Source organism: Apteryx rowi, unplaced genomic scaffold (genome assembly GCF_003343035.1).
Source record: "Apteryx rowi isolate R43461 unplaced genomic scaffold, aptRow1 scaffold_48, whole genome shotgun sequence".
Lineage (NCBI taxonomy): Eukaryota > Metazoa > Chordata > Aves > Apterygiformes > Apterygidae > Apteryx > Apteryx rowi.
Window position 1 is genome coordinate 211,686 of NW_020450738.1, and position 18,374 is coordinate 230,059.

Genomic DNA, 18,374 nt, shown 5'->3' on the forward strand with positions numbered 1-18,374 from the left:
GGAGTGTATTCTTCTTGTCTGTGAAGAGTACTATTAATCATCTTACTGAATAAACCTGGTAATAAAGAGAGAAAGTAGTTCTACCTTTTGATGTGGTTTGTTTACTTAATACTAAATTTTCCCTTTTGCTTCACAGAGTCAAGTAAAGAGCAGTTTGCCTACACAAACATTGCTGAAGAGCTTGTAAAACTGTTCAAGAAGCAAATAGAACATGATAAGAAAGAGATGATCTTTGAAGTTTTGGCTCCCCTGGCAGAAAATGGTGAGAATCTGATCTTTTTCCTTAAAGTTTTTTTTTATTCATTCCCTTATATGTATTTTGGCATATTGGTTTCTTTTTTCAGCAACTGAARCTTTTTTCAGTAACTGCAGAGTAACTGGCCACCAGGTTTAGAAGCCCCTGTGGTTGATCCTTGTGACAGCAGGTTCAGATGAAGTGCGTGTGTCTCAACTGTCTGAGCATATGACAGGAGCCACCGAATGGTTGATGCTAATTCCAGCTCAAATTCATTCTGTAAATGATTGTTATATTTGATTTACCTGTGTCTTCAGTGGGAATATTAATACCAGCTTTTTAGAGGTCCTTACAAGATTCGTCTGCAAAATGATGTGAAGATCAAAAATGCCTATGAGAACCTTTATATAATCATTATTCTCTGATGATACATGTTGGAGTACTATATAGTTACTATCATACCTGTGTTTCATATTAATGTACAATAATAATGAAACACTATTTTGTAGAACAATTAAGTTCTGTGCTCTTCTTGGGCACCTTATTTTTATCCTATGTTTTGAGAATGGACTATTTGTTTGAGAAGTCTTCTGTGAGCCTATAACTGATTGTCACTCCTCGGAAGGAGCCAGAAGGTTTCTCTGTGAAATGCAGGGGACTGTTTTCCCCTTAAAGCTCACACGAGCTGCTCTCATAGTTCTGTAATCCCTGAAGAACAACAGAAAAGGCACAATTGGCTCCAGCTTCCACAGTYCATTACCAATAAGTCAGCCAGTTCATCATTTTCTGAGATCTCAGAACCACTAACAGTTTCATTTCCTATGAAAAAATTTTTGCTAGGGGTATGCAGATTGCACGGCTAAGATCAGGATGCTCTCTGCTTACTATTCATTAAGACATCGAATTAATTGAATCCGGCTGTTTGATGTCATATTATTAGCCTCGGGAGATCTGAGCAGTAAATGAAAGCGATGTGTGCAGGATCATCCCTTCCGGATGAGCCTGTTCCTCCCAAAATAATTCTGTTTGGTTTGCTAATTTAGCATGGGAACTTAAAAAAAAAAAAAAGAGAGAGAAATGAGAGTGAACAGGTGGAGTTGGTCAGGACTGAGGAGGAAAGCAGTATAGCTCAGTACAGAAAACAGCTTAGTATTTGATGGCTCTATACCTTGCCTTCATCACCTCAGCACTGAAGCTTGTTTGGATGGAACAGAAGAGAATTGTAGATCCTGAAGATTTAGATTTCATTCTACTCTATTCAGTCTATGCCTGTCTGTTTTACATAATATATAAATCAAGACAGATTTTTCACTTCAATTTTAAAAAGCGATAATGTCTGGTTTTGGCAATGATTTTCTTTTATTGTAAGTGGTATGTAAAAATGGGATTCCTTTTTTCAGTTTCAAAAAAGTGCATTTTGCCAAAATATATTACTTTATTATATAAATATAAGGCTGCTCTAAGATAGTTCCATCCTTGGAGACTGACAGAGATTTGAATCCAATAATTTTTTTAGTTTGRCATATTTCAATTCAAATACTTAATTTTTCTTAGGCTATGTTTTATAGTCATAATAAAATTTGATAGGTTTACTGCTGCTGAACATAACTCAGCTGCTTGCATGTTAGGAGGCAGCTGAACTCTTTCAGTGTGGATTCAAGGCATACTTAAAGCAGAATGAGTTTGGGCACTGGTACTGCTGAGCTGCTTCTGCCTGTACGTAATTGGCAATAAGTCAACAGACAAAAAACATTTAAATGAAGTATTTGCTCTCTGCTTTTTTTTTTTTTTGTTAAGGACGCTGATGTAGCAATTTGTATTTCAACTCACAACACACCTGCAACCTGGTATTTTGTAATAAAAAATAGGGGAACACCCTATTTTTTAAAGGAACTTAGTGTAAAGGCACATATTTAAAGATCTCAGCTGACCATTTTGGATTCTGTTGCAAAGTTGATGAATAGGTCAGCTGCTCTGAGAGAAGCAATGAATTTTACTCAGGCTAAAAAGCCCAGTGACAGCAGGAGGCGGAGAGTCTCAGACACATCTTTCATGAGCAGTAGAACACTTTTCTTCACCCAAATGCCACTTGTAAACTACATGAAAACCACTTCCACAGTTTTGGCTTTTAAAAGTATTTCAACTTGGCCTAGACTCTGTATTGTTAAAACATCATTTTAAACACAAAATAAATAAAAGAAATTCATTTGTTTGGACATTTCTGAAGAGCTCCCGACTGTGCTCTGTCTCATCAGCATGCAAAAACTACCAGGATCATTTTCACATAACAAGGAGACATCATATAACTTTGGAAGACCTGCCGTTCCCATTTAACAAAAGGGAACTTAGGTATGTAAAGAAAGAGGTTCCCAGCTCCAGGGTCGCAGGAAAAAATCTTGTAGAGACAGCAACAAGAATACTGCTTCCAAATTCCGCTTCACCACCTGAATAACATTCACCTTTCCCCCTTGCACCTCATTGCCAGTAACAACTAAAAAATGAGTTTGCCTCACTGATTTCCAGTTTTTCTTCATCAGAAGAATTTTCTCTCCCAACCCAACGTTTTGGATTTGGCCTGACAGTACTCCTCCTGCAGCCTTCTCAKGGAAAATCTTGGCTCTGCTGAAAGAAATGGGAGATTATTTGTTCTGTTAAGATTTCATCTGAAAGTTTTATGTTTTATACAAGCACCTCTCAGTGAAGGCAGTGGCTCTTCTGCAYATGAAGATGATGAGACCTTGAGTTTGTTCTCTAACACACTCTAAGCCTCTGGAAAGCCCTAACATGGCACAGCCCTCACGAGTCTGCTACGTGGGGACTGAGGAGAGCGTGCTGGAAGTTTTCTGTAGAGAAATTTACCCCTTTTTGAAAACTGAAGAGCAGCATGCCAAGGGACTCCACATAGCTTCAGCAGGGAGGTGTTGTCTGAAGGAAGTCCGGAGCTGGGGCAGGGGCTGGTGGATGAATAACAGTGGAAGTTGAGCCTGAGAATGTAAAATAAAAAAAGCTGTGGTTTTGTCTACACAAGTTGTGAGTGAAACCATTGACTTCGCTACTACTTTTCTCTGTCTAGCGTGTATGTACAATCGATGTATTTAAAATCACGATTCTGACTCCTATATTCATGATATTCTTCAGATGTCATTAAACTGCAGCTGGTTGAAGCAGGCTTGGTGGAGTGCTTACTTGAGATTGTCCAGAAGACTGTGGACAGTGACAAAGAGGATGACATTGCAGAGCTTAAAACAGCTTCTGATCTTATGGTTTTATTATTGCTTGGAGGTGAGTACAGTGTATCATTACCTTCTGAAAAGCAACAGCAGATACCTGTGTGCCATTTGGCTGCTGAATTTTACTTTTTATATTAAACACATTTTTAAATAACTTAAAGGACCTGCCACCTGACAATTAACATTTAATGGGCCAGATTTTGTGTCTCATCCCATTGTAAGCCTGGATTAATTGCAGTGAAGCCAGCAGACTTTCACAGATACCAACAGAAGAATTTTGCCTAACAAACATTTCTTCAGCTTGCTGACTATCTATGCTTTTTACCCCAGATGAATCCATGCAAAAGTTATTTGAAGGAGGAAAAGGCAGTGTGTTCCAAAGAGTACTTTCATGGATTCCTTCCAATAGCCATCAGCTACAGCTGGCAGGAGCACTGGCTATTGCAAATTTTGCCAGAAATGGTAAGAATATGCCATAATAGCTTATGTTTGTTTATGTGTGCCCTTCTAACAGGCTACATCTGTACAGCTACAAATAAAAAGCATGTGTTGTGGTAAAGCATTATTATTTAGCTATACAATAACATCAGTATTTTTATACTTTATGATCCTGAGAGGCATTAACCCTACTTTTAAAAAATGTTTCACATTTTTGTACAGTATATAATGTAGTAAGTTTAGAGGATTGCTGCCTCTGTACTTTCTTTAATACCACTATTTTAAATTTGTCGTGAGCACTGCAACTTTCGTCGATGCTGGTGGTCAAATGCTCCAACAATAAAATCTGGAAAGGAGCAGGGAAATAACACTTGTATCTTTAAAAAGCTCTTATAAAAATCTTGGTAATAATCTTGCATTCGCAAGTGACTTGGCTTATCTTGCGCAGACGGAAACTGCATCCATATGGTGGATAATGGCATAGTTCAAAAGCTGATGGATCTGCTAGACAGACACGTAGAGGATGGAAATGTAACTGTGCAGCACGCAGCGCTGAGTGCACTCAGAAACCTGGCTATTCCTGGTAAGCCTCGCTTTGCCGTGCTAATTATCCAAAGGTGAGATTTGCTCTCGCCCTCAAAACCCAACGGCATGAGAGTGGGAAAACTCCCTAACAGCCCTCGAGGCAGCTCAGAATCTGCTGCTTTTCATTCAGTCCCACAAAGGCGTTTACAGCTGGTGCATAGCAGTTGCAATGGGCAGTTTTTAAATGCATCACAGAGCTAGTGACCATCTGTTGCCACTTTGATCCCACAGTATCGTCCCTCCCAAGCAAAGGGCAGCTTTGTAGTATGCCGGGAGCTGAGGAGGCCTCACGAATGATTTCTCAGTCCTTTCTGTCCAGAGCAGTGCGGTTTTGCCTGTACCCTTTGGGTTCTCTCTCGCAGCTGAGAGGCACCTCCAGCAAGTGCTGCCCTCCTTGTTCAAATCTGCATCTTTCTGCAACTTCAAGTTTTGACTGTTCAGAAATTAGAGCCAGAAGTGGGCTGTTAGAATAGCCAGCCTATTCCAAGCAGACTATCTGAACGCTAATTTTATCATTTTTAATAACTTCATTTGTATGAGTGTTGATTACCCAAACGTAAAAGGCAAAGTGTATGCACATAAAAACAAAGCAAATCTATAATACTTGCATATGCTTGCTAGTACCATGCCAAAAATAACTTTCATCCCTTTAACCTTATTTTAGTATTTGCAGTCTTGAAAAACACAAACTGTCTAAAAATGACCATGCATACCTACTAAATCCATACAACTTTAACATTACACTGTTTGCTTACCTTTCTCAGGTGAGTAATTCCTCCCTGTAGCCTGTACTCAGGAATGTCTGCTTCAAGGCAACATAAATTTAGTGGATATTCATATTACACACACGCAGGAAAAAAAAAGCAAGTAATAACTGGCTCCAGTGATGAACTGCTTGATGAACACTATTCTGAGTATGAACTAAACACTTTTTTTCCCCGACTACAACATTGAACCAACCTTGCACCTTACGTATACCAGAGATCTCCATGGAACTGGAAAACTCAGAGCAGTGGATGGGATGAAAAGCAATTTAGGACACTCTATGAGGTCCGCATGCTCCAGACATGTCAGTCCACAGTGTTGTTTGTATAAAATATTGGAACTGGGCAAGAGGTTGCTATACTCATAGGTCACTTTAGTTCCTTCCCTTACATGAAATAAAAGAATGATGCTGAGAATCAGAGAGGTTACCTTGTATTTTGGGGTGCAAGTACTAGCCTGTGCTTCTGCTAGGTGCATTTTGTGGGGAAATCCTTTCCTAGAGCCAGATGGAGAAAACTAGCCATCAGTTCACGTTCAGGCCAAACACTAGAAATTAGATGTGTGCGCTAGGACAAAGCCCCTCATTTCACACACACGTCTTAGCAACTGTAACATTTTTCTACAATTCAGTATTGTCAGCACACACTCATGTCCTGCAGKCTGTGTTCACAAGCTATTTTTCAGACTGCGTGCAAAAAGTTGCTTCCAGACTGTCTTGGAAACAAAGTGCATCTTTATAAAATGTTGAGATCATCTCTGTTCTTTATTCATGCAGTTGTAAATAAGGCTAAGATGCTATCAGCTGGTGTTGCAGAAGCGGTATTGAAATTTCTCAGATCCGAGATGCCCCCTGTTCAATTCAAGCTGCTGGGAACATTAAGAATGTTAATAGATGCACAAGGTAAAAATAAACTGTTCTCTATGTTAAGTGATTCTCTTTGGTTCAGTCTGTGATATGCTGTTAAGATTCCTACAAGAGAGTAGCAGGGCTTTTTTAAATTTTATTCCTGAAGTCTTGGAATAAATCTAATACATATGCAAAGTGAGAGAAATGTGGGCTGATTTTTATTTTGTCTTTTTTAGAACTTCTGAATTGACTGCCAGGGACCCTCGGAATAGGTTTTATATGCTTATTTACTGCTGTACTTCAGAACTCTTCTACAATGTCACATTATGAGTATGTACTTAGGCACAGGTGTTTTAAGCTACCGCTCCCCGTTGTGCAGTTCACTTTCTGCATTTCCTCTGTCCCTAGCTTCTTGGAACAGGCAAATGTGGTTGTTAATTGATAAACTGCAATTTCAAGATACACAAGTTCAGTTTTGTAGCTTATTCTGTACTTCAGGTGAGGATAAATAAAATAGGAAAGTTGCAATATGTTGTAAAATTAGAAATCTGCTACACAAGGGTAATTTGCTACTGGGATCACTTAGCAGATATTTATCTTTGAGTCAGTACAGCAGATTTTTTCAAAAAATCCATTCAATTCTAGCACAGCTATTGGATGTGAAATAGAAATTCCCTGAAGAAGTGTATATGACCGAGGGTTTGCAAAACCTAATCTAACTGACCAGAGTGGTACCTTGTGCTTTTAAACTTTGAAGAGAGCTCTTGGGGGAGCGCAGTATCACCCTTATTTGCCCTACTGTTAGTCAGTGCACAAGTCTCTTTAACTGGGCTGATCAGTTGTTTTTGGAAACTGGGTTTTGAACATTTTTGTGTTTTGTTTCCATTTTGACTTTTGGCTTTACTTGCTTGCGTGCAGCCTAGCTGTTCCTCACCGTTAGTGCAGGCGAGCTAAGTTCTGCTTAACAGTCTCCTCCTAGTTTGTAACTTTCAGCACGTTTTTCTAGCACGTGCTAAAAAAAATGACAACTTTTCTGTTGTGTTGTTGGCTCTGGCGACATGTAGCAGAAGCAGCTGAACAGCTGGGAAGGAACGTAAAGCTGGTGGAACGCCTGGTGGAATGGTGCGAAGCCAAGGACCACGCGGGGGTGATGGGAGAGTCCAACAGGCTACTTTCCGCACTTATACGGCACAGCAAATCAAAAGTAAGTTAGTGGTGGAAAGGGTCAGCTTGTAGAAACTAAGAGTTACCTCTGCACTTAATATTGCTGATAACAGCAGCCTGCAATTATTTAAGCCTTCTAGAGAGCTGGGTTGGTTAATTCACATGCYGCATGTCCTGTGACACAGAGACCTGTCAATGGGACACAAGCACCACGTTTAAAAACTCACTTGAATTACGTAGTTAAAAAAGTAAAAACAAAGCAAAACTTAATTTCAGAGTTGAAGGCCAGTTAAAGGATCACTGCCAGGGTTAAATCTTGACTCACTTCTATTTGCATTGTACCCTGTAAAAGTTCAACAGGGCACATTTTCTACTTTTTTGATGCCGATGTTTATGAAGACTCGTTGCATTCATTTTATATAAATATATATGAAAATCATAACAATTACGGAGATCCAGAACTAGTCTGCCCCCMCACACTCTTCACACGCCACACTGCAGAGTTTTACAGTTCTAAGGGATCATTAGAAATGATCGTTTATTCTGAGGTCCATCAGAAGCTTTCCTGTACATGCGCGAAGGTGTTACACTAAGAGAAGCTGTGGGACAAATGAGTCCTGTCTCTCCCGTCACCTTCGCAGCAACCAAGTGCCTTCACACACACAGTCATAATCTGCCGTCCTGCTCAAGGGAGTAGTCGGCCAAACGGGGCCTAAGGAGAGACAAATGCATCTCCTCTGGAAAAAAGCTCTTCCTTATTCCAGGCCCAGGCTTTATCACTTACTTAGCGAGTGCACCGATAAGAACACAGGCTGCCTGACTGAGCTTAATACTAAATGTGATTTAGAAAACTCAGACTTTATCAATGACCTTTTCATTCATGCATGGCATTTGCTAAGTGCAAAACATATACTCTGGACCTGATCTATACTGAGCCTGTCCAAAACAAAATCAACATCAGCAGGACTTAGCAGGGGGTTTAACATCTTTGCAGGTTTCTAATATAACTTTCTCCTTCTCCATTCTCTGTTTCACATTCAGGCTCTGAACCTGATCAGTTTTCATTTTTTTCCACTCTCCAAATTATAATTTTTTTTCCTCACTCCATGAGCTGCGTGTATAGATGGTATAAAAAGCCACAGAAATATGAGGTTTTAATCAAAATGCTCTACAAGATGAGAGGATTCAATCCTAATTGTAGAGATACTATTGACAGCATGAAACAGATATTAATGTACAACTTAGCAAAATGAGCACAGATAAACTTCTCTGTGGTTTAGGTACTTCTAGAGGACACTTCATTGGGAGGAAAAAAAAACTTACAGGTGGGGGGGGTCATGGGATTTATTTTAATGCTTTTACTGCCCTCTAGGTTTGGATACAGGCACAACTGTATGGTTCTTTACTGCACATTAAATTTACATTCATTTTTAAATCTAAAAGCCTATAAAGTATTTTGAGTAAYATTTACAAAGGCAACAGTGATTTGGAAAACTTGTATCCCATTCTAAAAAATGGCTAAGGCACTTGCGAGTTAAGCCTCACTAGCACCAAACCCAGCAGCTGACATCTCCCTCGTCTATGTGATGCTGCCTTTTAGAGGGTGATGTTCACCTACAGAATCATGAGGATTATGACTTTAAAGGTGCTGACTGGTTGCAAGGCTTTGCAAAATTCCCACCAACTCCACTAGAAATTAGTGGCTCCCAGAGTATTCCAGGAAATCTCAAAAATATTTTGCTTGGTAGTTCTGCCAGAAAAAATCCAAATAATAAGAAACACCATTGCAAGTAAGGAAAAATATGAGAACATTTACATGCTTGCACACATCATGTCATTCAGAAAAAATAAAGATTTTTTTTTTAAATGTGAAATTCTTGAGTCATAAGGACATGATTTGTGCCACATGCATCTTCAGCATGATTATTTAAGAGCATTTCGGCATTCAAGGATTATGATGTATCATGTTTGTTTCCTTGCACAGAGAACATCACTGCATCGTCTGTGCAAGCACTGGAACAGAAATCATTCTAAACACAGGCATCAGTTAATGAGTTTTGGCTTGTGGTTGGAAATAGAAAGGGATGTGTGCTTTAAAGTGAAATTAAGCAAGAAGATTAAAAATTTAAATCGAGTCTTATTTGAAAAAAAGAGCTAGGTTTTCAAAACTTTGTGCATCCATGAACTAACAAAAAAAAATTTGCTTGGGCAACTGCCCTTTGGCGTGCAAAGCCACCCAATTTTCATGCCAACATTGTGCTAATATTTTGCACACAAAGGTGAAAATAGCTGATAGATAACGTAGACTACTTCCTCTAACAGCTGCTTTCTTCCCTCTATTCTGCTTTTGGTTTGGATGACATCGATTATACAAGTCCTTGTGGGAAAAAAAGATATCACAGCAAAAGATTGGGAATACCTTAAGAAAAAGCATTTCGGTGCAAATTTAACTTTTCTTATGTGACAGATGATTAACAAATAATCAGAGACCTACAGACACCAGAAATCTTTATCCGTCCCTCATTACTAATGTAAGGTGGATCAAATTTTGGACCTCAAAACAGAATCCCATTTGAATATTTGTGACTGCTTTAAAGTCATTTAAGCCAGTCAGCATTTTCATTCCCTAGGTCTTGGGCAACATTTCATTTTAATTTCTGGCTTTAGAACAAAAACTAACACATCAGTATCTCACAATTGTCCTTTCCTAACCTGCCTCTATTTGAGGCAAAATTCCAAAATACTTCAAGAAATCACTGGTCATTTTCCTGCCTGTTCTTTAGCTTTTCTAAAAATCTTTTTTTTAGTACACAGTTTATATTACTTAGTAAGCTGTAATAGTTTGTAATCTTACCTCTCTGACCATCTCGAAGAAACTCAGAAAATCCCAAGACAGGTGGAGCATCTGATAACTGGGAGTGGGGAGCCTGGATACCAACTGCACTAAAACTATGTTCTCATATATCTTAATCCCAAATATAAGGTATGTTGGGTGGTTTTGATAAACTGCTCTCAACATCACACCAAAAAGAAGGGAAAACTAATCGTCTTTGAACACCTGCTGACTTCCAATGGAGCAAAGAGTTTGGCTGGGTGAGGCTAGATCAGCGTGCCGTGACAACCGGAGTTATACAGGGTAACCTGGAGAAGAGCTAGCTACGCGTGTCCTAACTTAAACATTTGTTGGAGTGGTTTAACAGGTTGTATTTTATAATTACAGAGTAACAGCAGATGATTTGTAGGCACACATGCACATACATTTATGTATAAAGTGATCAGATACGCATATACCCGACGAGCATCCTTACCTAAGCATAACACAGCGTCTGTGACAACTGTGTTGGCCTGGTTTGTATGCAACGCAGAATTTTTTTCATTTCTGTGCCATTTATTTTAGGATGTAATTAGGACCATTGTACAGAGCGGTGGCATCAAGCATTTAGTAACCATGGCAACCAGCGAGCACGTAATAATGCAAAACGAAGCCCTCGTCGCCCTGGCGCTAATAGCGGCGTTAGAACTGGGTGAGTATCGCAGCAGTTCGCTCGACCTGTCTTGAGGCTGCGCCCAAAAGAGCCCCTACAGGGAGAAGTGTGCAAGTTAAATTCGGATATGAGAACAGCTAACCTCTCGTCCCCCTGCCTTTCAGTAGCATGGAATACATGGTAATACGTGCATAGGCAGGGGCAGGCAATAGGCTTATACAGAAAACTGGAGTTTCCTGGTCATGCAATATTTGCTTCATCGTTCTGGTAAGTGATCACATGATCTAGAAGGGCCCCCTTAACATAACTTTCAGATTTTAGGTAAAATCCAACTGGCTATGAGTTAAAAAAAATCATGATCTTATTAGGTTCTCATAATGTTTGCTCTGCACTTACCAAGCCGTGATCATCCTGGAAGACCACAGGACCATGTTCACAGTCCTCCTTCACAGCCTGGAGACCACATGACCCTTCCAAAACAGGATTTCTGACCTAGGCAGGATGCTGATTTAGCGGGCAGGTTTTTGTATGACCTAGGTCTGCATACACGTGTACACGTCTAAACCCCTTTTGAGAGGGCTCAAAGTAAAGCTTTCAACTACCTGACCAGTAAGAGTTAGAGAACACATGCAGAGGTGGATAATGCCCCCAAAATGTCTTATTTTATTAAATTCCACAGAAATAGATGCAAGAGACTACCTTAAAGGCAGAGATGATTAAAGGTCTCGACCTGCCTGCGTAATAGCTCAGTTTACCAGACAAGGGCTAGCTGGACAACAGGAGGGGGTTGTTTATCCTGTTTGCATGCCGGTTAACTCAGATGAAGAGCCAAACAAGCAACATTAACTGTTTTTGTAGCTGATTTCATCTCCTGTCATCATGTACTAGAGGAATGCTACGTTCAACTTCCCCATCACTGCCAAGGCATCAGGGAATTGTTTTAATTAAAAGGCAAAACGTTCATACTCGCTTGAATCTTCTAACCTGTCTTTATCTTGTCATTAGAAGCTTACAGGTCTTGAGCCTGAATTCAGCATATAACATTTCTTTAAAAACTACAGAAGAAATTACTCACATGCTGTGATCTTGCAGGATTTTTCACAGCTTTACTAATGGACCCTGAGTTCTCTCTACCATGAAATCAAGAATTACTCCATCTGTATTTGCTCAGACAAAACTTCCAAAAAGCAAATTTAGGCATTAGAAGTTTTGAAAGTTTAAATATTGCAGATGTTCGCCTCAGTAGCTAGAAAGCCAGGTGGATTTTCCGCCAAATCACTGCATATTTAAGGTTTCATTTTATCACAATAAACTCTGTGAGGTCCTTTCAAATAGTTGGACTATTTTACATTTTTCTAGCAAGAGCTGTGATTTCTATCAGCATACCATCTAATATACACTTCAGTTTTATGCCAATGAGGCGATTAATGCTTCAAAAGATGGCTAGAACAAAAGAAGTATCAAACCAAGCAGCACTTCCAGATTTACAAATTTTTACTTGTATTTCAGTCACTGCTGAAAAGGATCTTGAAAACGCTCAGCTTGTTCAGATTCTCCACAGACTGCTCTCAGACGACAGGAGTGCTCCAGAAATAAAATACAACTCCATGGTGCTGATCTGTGCCCTTATAGGATCTGGTGAGTATTCAGAAGGGCCCTGCTTTCCTAAAAGATTTAAATATTTAAACTTAGTTCTCTCTTTTTAGCCTGAACATAGAGTCTWTGCAAATGTACTCAGAGATGGGTTCTCATTTCACAGTGACTATGCACAGAATAGTTCAATTTATTATGACATATTCTTCACTTAATAGTTGCAAGAGAAAGAGGCTATTTATTCAACTTTGGATGATATTAACTGCAGAAATTGGACTCTGGCTTCTGCGGGATGCAGAGAGCTCTTAAATTTCCACTGACAGACAAATGAAATGGAGGCAATGAAAGGCATTCAAAACTGTACAGGATCAGGCTCTCTATGCAAATACACAGATGACAAGAACTTAATTTGCACCTTTAGCTGTGAGCTCCCTGTAATTTGTTGTGGTGGTTTTCTTGTCAGCCTACTCACAAAGTAAAATTAGGTGAAGGAGAAAGGAAGTTTGCAAGGAGCCTCCTGACTTCTAGCTTCAAATAACAAGAATGGCAAGGAGTAAAAAAAAATACAGTATTTGGGGGGACAGACACACGCAAATCAGTACTTAGAGCAGCGTGTAGGCTATAGTCCTGCTTTAGGAGGGCTCCTCGCTTACCTTCTCGGGCGCTCTGAAAGGCGAGCAGAACGTGCTCCAGCACGTGCCAGTGCTGGGCACTGCCAGCTGCCTTCTTCCCAAGCGAACCCTCTTCTAAAGGTCCGGTTGTTTTCAGGACTGTGAAATAAGCTATGGTTTGGATTGCAGCCTCCCACCTTTGTGTGGGCAAACAGGGAAAAACAAAAAGGAGCAAGCTATCATGGAGAAATTTGGTTTCTACCCTAAGGATTCACAAAGTGGCTCAATTTGTTTTAGTGTTTTTAAAAATATATATTTAATCTGTGGGAGGAGAGCAAGTTTCGGCCCAGAAAGGTTTCCATTTCAGAAATGTACAAACAACTAAGATGACAGAGAAAAAAAAACTGGCTTAAGTACAAAAGACGGGCGCTCCAAGCCTGTCTGCACACAACTTGCCAAGTGCAAAACAATCAAAGATTGTCTGGAGGTGAGTTTACAGCAATTCAATTGAATAAAGATTATCTTAGCTAAGTGCATGCTGTCTCTGTAAGCAAAGTTATCTTTTGTAACTACATTGGTCACCATGACTAGCGTAACTGTAACTCTGGTAGTCCTTACTACCAGGCTAGTGAATGCTCTATTACTGCCAGCTTACAGAAGCCAAATTACAGTTTTTAGAGCAGCATATACATCTCAGTGTACAAAAAAGTGCTCCAAATTTTATAGCAAGCCTCAAATGTTTACTGTTTTTAATATTTAGATGTTGAGATGTATCATTTATTTTTTCTGGCAACCTTTTTAAGTCTTTTTGTGCTAGTAGTAAACTGTCCCTTTCAGCATAGAAGTTTCCCCTTTGCATCACGGTGATGTTTTCTTGGGTATTCCTGTTGCTTCCAACTAAAATAATAGTCCTCAAATTCTGCTTGACAGTTGYATTTTCACTTCTCTGGTTCTTGTCACCTGGAAGATTGACAGTTAAAGTCAAATAACTCTCTTTATGCCACTAGATTAAGGAACTGTCTCGTTTTAGGTTTTTTCAGGGTTATCGAGCTGTTCAGCCTGACAGCATGCTACAGCCTTTGCCTAGACATGATGTTTCTTAGCCTTCTCTCCATCTCTTAGGGAGAAGCCGGCACCTTACTGCAATACCCAGCCGTAACGTCAGGGCACAGCACCTGGCTGAGCCAGCCAAGCTCAGCCCTGCTCCCTGATGAACAGACCCGTAAGCTAGCCATTACACAGGAATAATTGAGCAACCCTGGTATTAACTTTTAAAATCATGTTAAAAAAAAATTTACTTCTGTGGGAGAGACTGCAAAGAGCAAAGCCTGTTTGCACTATGAGTATATGAAAATACACGTCCCGCAGCTTTGTTGCCTCTAAGTTCATTTCACCGCTGTCTCCACACACAATCCACAGACATCGTTTATATTTACAAAGTTTCCATATTCTCCTGTAAATAGACCTGTGTAGCTATTTTAAAGTAACTGACCACAAGAACAATATAGTTCATAAAGGTTAGAAGCGGTTGCGTTGTTTTAGTTCTTGTTAATTCTGCAGTGAATGYTGTTGAACTATCCTTTACTACCGGGCAGCTGACATCACCTTTAACTTGATAGCACCAACAGTTGTGCGTTAGCAGTAAAAAAAACAAACAAACAAAAAAACCAATGTGTTTTTGTCATCTGGAAGTTGCTGTTGCAGCTGAGTGAATACATGGAAAGAGGGAAGAATGAGGACAACAGAAAACAGAAATGTGTAACTTAATCAGCAGAAGTAGAGCATCCATAGCTAGCACAGTCACTGCTATGTGTGAGGGCCCCAGGAATCCAAATGTTAAGCAGAAATATTCAGCCACTACAAAGCAGTAAGTTCCTGAAAGTCAGTTTAGTAACACCTGCTTAAACACGATGGTATCTCAGAAGGAGAACGAAGGCAGAATATGCTTACAACACRGTAGAATAACCCCGACAGCTTCACCGAAACCGCTCAGGCCATGAGGGTTCCCGGGTGCACAGCTGTGGCTCTTTGCTCTCACACAGCAGGGGTTAAATTGTGCAGGAAAACTGAAAACATGGACAAGAAAGTAGGAAGGGAAACAAATGTCACTAAAAGTTTGTTGTAAGGAAGAGTAGTAAATGTGCACAGCATACAGCAGAGCTAATCTGAAGCAGAGAGTCGGGATCCCTCCTGGGACACGCAGGGGTCAGGCCCCCGGCAGCACCTGGGAAGCAGAAATACATGCAGATGCTTGTTACTGATTTGGAGTTCACTATAACAGCCTAGACAATCCAAAGCAGTTGGGTTAGGTCTAAGCATGCGATGCCTACAGCACGTGGCCTCAAGAAAACCCATCACATTTTCAAAGAAATATTGCATCAGCTCTGTGAGTTGTTCCCAAGCTTTGACACACAGTACAGTGCAATCCAGGGTCAGGAAACAAGAGACTTACAGCTTCAAGTAAAAACCTAAATGCTGTATATATATATATATCCACAGCACGGTGTATTGCCAAATGTGTTTGTAACAATTTCAGAGCTGAAGTATAGGTGGGGACAGCTAACAGTGGTGATGTGTCCATTAAAGAACTACATTAAAGAACTATTTTCACCCTCTTCACACTCCTACACAAACATCCAGGTAGCAGCTGATTTGATACAGGTGAACTACACGGTGAGTCTTACAGGCAAGCTCACCTGCTTGGTCTAACTATTTTAAGGAATAAGGCACAAGAAAGGGTTTCATGAAAAATACTTCCTAAGCATCTATTTTGGAAGGCAGTTCAGGTGGATTTTCGTAACCACAACGCAGCAGCTTCATCCTTCCCTCTCTACCCAAAATCCCTGGAGCTTGCACATGCCCTGTATATTACGGATCTAGATGCTGGAGAGTTCCCCCCACCCTCAAAAGCAATTCAAAAAGTTAATAACATTGTGTGTGCCCACATGCATTTGTGTGCCCATATGCGTACATAGTTCCAGGGTATCATTGAGTAGAACAAGTTTCTTGCAATCACCAAACCTTTCCGTTCTTGCGCCCGTCTCATACCAAGAGCTATTTCTTTTACTATTTCTTTTTCCAGAACCCCTTCAGAAGGAAGTGCAGAGCATGGCATTTCTAGAAGTGGTATCAAAACTCCGCAGCCATGAGAACAAAACTGTGGCCCAGCAGGCCTCGCTAACAGAGCAGAGACTTGCCGTGGAAAGCTGAGAAAGGTCTCTCGTGTTCACAGCATCCCATCACAGAGTTCACCTTTGTCCTCCGTCGTGCTGCCGCTCCTGCTGTGTTTTCCACTGTATCACTCGTGCATGCGTGTAATGTTCCCACACCAATTGATGAACTGCTGTAGGTACCCGTCCAAAAAGATTTCTAAAAATCCATAGGTGGTGTTCACATGAACCTGTCAGAAACAAGTCTCCACCCATAACTGTTCTACTTGTATTCTTGTTGCTTGGGCCACATAGTAGAATGTGCATGTTGTAGTCCTATGATGATGTAAAAGTGGTACTACACAATGAATCTTTCCTCACACCCCCTAACTGCATAACAATGTGCTACTAAATTAGGGATAATACAAGATGCAGCAAGTCCAGGCTAGAGGGCTGGTTATAGGATTAAGAAGTAAATCTAGCTCCATTTTTGGTGCTTTGGAGATGCAGGTTTGAATGCAATGTACTTTGCTGGTCATTCACTGGTCTTGCCTATTAATGTCAAACTCGTGGTACCTAGAGGTAACAAATAAAAATTTCAGTGCTCTCACTTTATCCCGTGGTTTGTCCTTTTTTGTTTTCAAATGCAGAAGCAGTGACTGCACCACCATGCACTTGCAAGGAGCTTTTTTTCATTCCTGGCTCTGGCCCCGATGCAGCCTCTCTCTTTCAGTAGAGAGAAATACAAAGAAAACAATTTCAAGCCCCTTTCACTGGAGCAAACTCAAATAGGGCCACTGGGTGGTTTAACAATCATGTGGGCTTTCACAAGAATATGCTGTACAATCCTTATCCCATAAAGCCACACAAGTTTGAGTGCTGTGGGGCTTGCTTCCCCCCCGCCCCAACCCCCTCCTCTTCTTTCCTCTCTCCCCTCTTTTGAAGATGGATTTTTACAGGCATGCCTTGCGGCAATTTTTCGGGAGAACGCCAGCAAGTGAGAAATGTGGCACGCAAGAGTCGTCCTCATCTCCTCTCCTAGGTAGGCGAGTTGTGATATTGCCCGTTTAAGCTTCTTGGCCTCACAGCTGCGCTTTTGTAGGTTTGTGACATGACAGCAAGCAAACCAAGAGACAGCTCCTCGGCAAAACAGGGAGCAGCGGGGATGCCAGCTTCCACCAAACGAGCATGGGTTATTTTGGACTGTTTGATACCGTTGCCGAGCTTGATCAAGTCCATAATGCACATACCAAGCTCCTATGAGCTATAACATTTTAAAGTGAGCTGAGCACTCCCAGGACCAAGCTGTTGGCCTCTGAAGTCCCGGGCTCCTTGTTTATCAGCAGAAGAGGCATTCCCAGAAACCAAGCACCCGTGCAATCCCAAGCCCCATGGTCACAAAACACTGCTGTTGACTTGATGAGCTAAAATATTCCCAGAGTCACTTCCCAGTCTCATGAAACCACAGGCTATCCCACTGGACACTCTGAAGGGAAGATGCCAGTCATGATGGGGAACAGAAGTTGTGTATGAAAAGAAATTAGAGACCTTTCTCACATTGCCAGAGTCTAAAAGCTACTAAGACGGTACCAAAACCCAGCAGATGCTACAGGAATATTCCCACAGCAGATCAGATCCCAAGTCCATTTAATCCACTGCCAAAAACTAACTGGCAACAGTACAGTCAGTTTAAAAAAAAAAAAAGCCTCTAGTATTAACTGTACAATAGCCTCTTATTTAAAAAGAAATCCAAGAGACATTTGCTAATAACAGTGCAATAACGCCACAGACTGCAGAGCTGGAGATGCAGACCAGGACCTGGTGACACCGGGTTGTTTGTGCGAGGGGCAGAGCCCTGGCTCTGCTGAAGGCGCCCAGCGTGCCTCAGCCACAGGTCACACTGGGGCCACATGAGCCTGGGTTTTCTGAAGCATGGAGATGATTTCCATGGATTTCAATAGTTTCCAAAACACATTTGAAAGACAACTGCCTGATAACTTACCTGATTCTAGAGTTAGACTCTTTGTTCCCTTTGACACGAGTGTAAACTGCAGGTGTTGGCATAAGCTGACTGTAACAGAAAAACCATGACAATTTATATTCATCTGGTTATCTAACTGGACCTTAGGTTAAGCATTAGCCATATCCTTATCATTAAATTTTTATTAGGGATACCACAGTCACAGCAAGCACATACAAAGGTCAACCCTCATATCCTTTTACTTTCAGGTGGTTTATATGGATGGAATATCAAGTGACCTACATTTCTAGA

The 18,374-nt window shown here is 40.7% G+C and overlaps 1 protein-coding gene across 4 annotated transcripts in view; it reads left to right on the plus strand.

The window, feature by feature from the left end:
* The window catches only part of RAP1GDS1 (Rap1 GTPase-GDP dissociation stimulator 1), a 106,646-nt gene extending 89,929 nt beyond the window's left edge, over positions 1-16,717 (plus strand). For all 4 annotated transcript variants that reach the window (XM_026078443.1, XM_026078445.1, XM_026078444.1 and 1 more), the window contains 9 exons: positions 137-262; positions 3,374-3,517; positions 3,796-3,927; positions 4,352-4,486; positions 6,029-6,154; positions 7,165-7,304; positions 10,662-10,788; positions 12,259-12,387; positions 16,036-16,717. In XM_026078443.1, coding sequence (XP_025934228.1) covers positions 137-262; positions 3,374-3,517; positions 3,796-3,927; positions 4,352-4,486; positions 6,029-6,154; positions 7,165-7,304; positions 10,662-10,788; positions 12,259-12,387; positions 16,036-16,163 — 1,187 coding nt within the window. In that variant the 3' untranslated portion in view covers positions 16,164-16,717. The remainder of the gene's footprint in view (positions 1-136; positions 263-3,373; positions 3,518-3,795; positions 3,928-4,351; positions 4,487-6,028; positions 6,155-7,164; positions 7,305-10,661; positions 10,789-12,258; positions 12,388-16,035) is intronic.
* Positions 16,718-18,374: the final 1,657 nt, after the last annotated feature.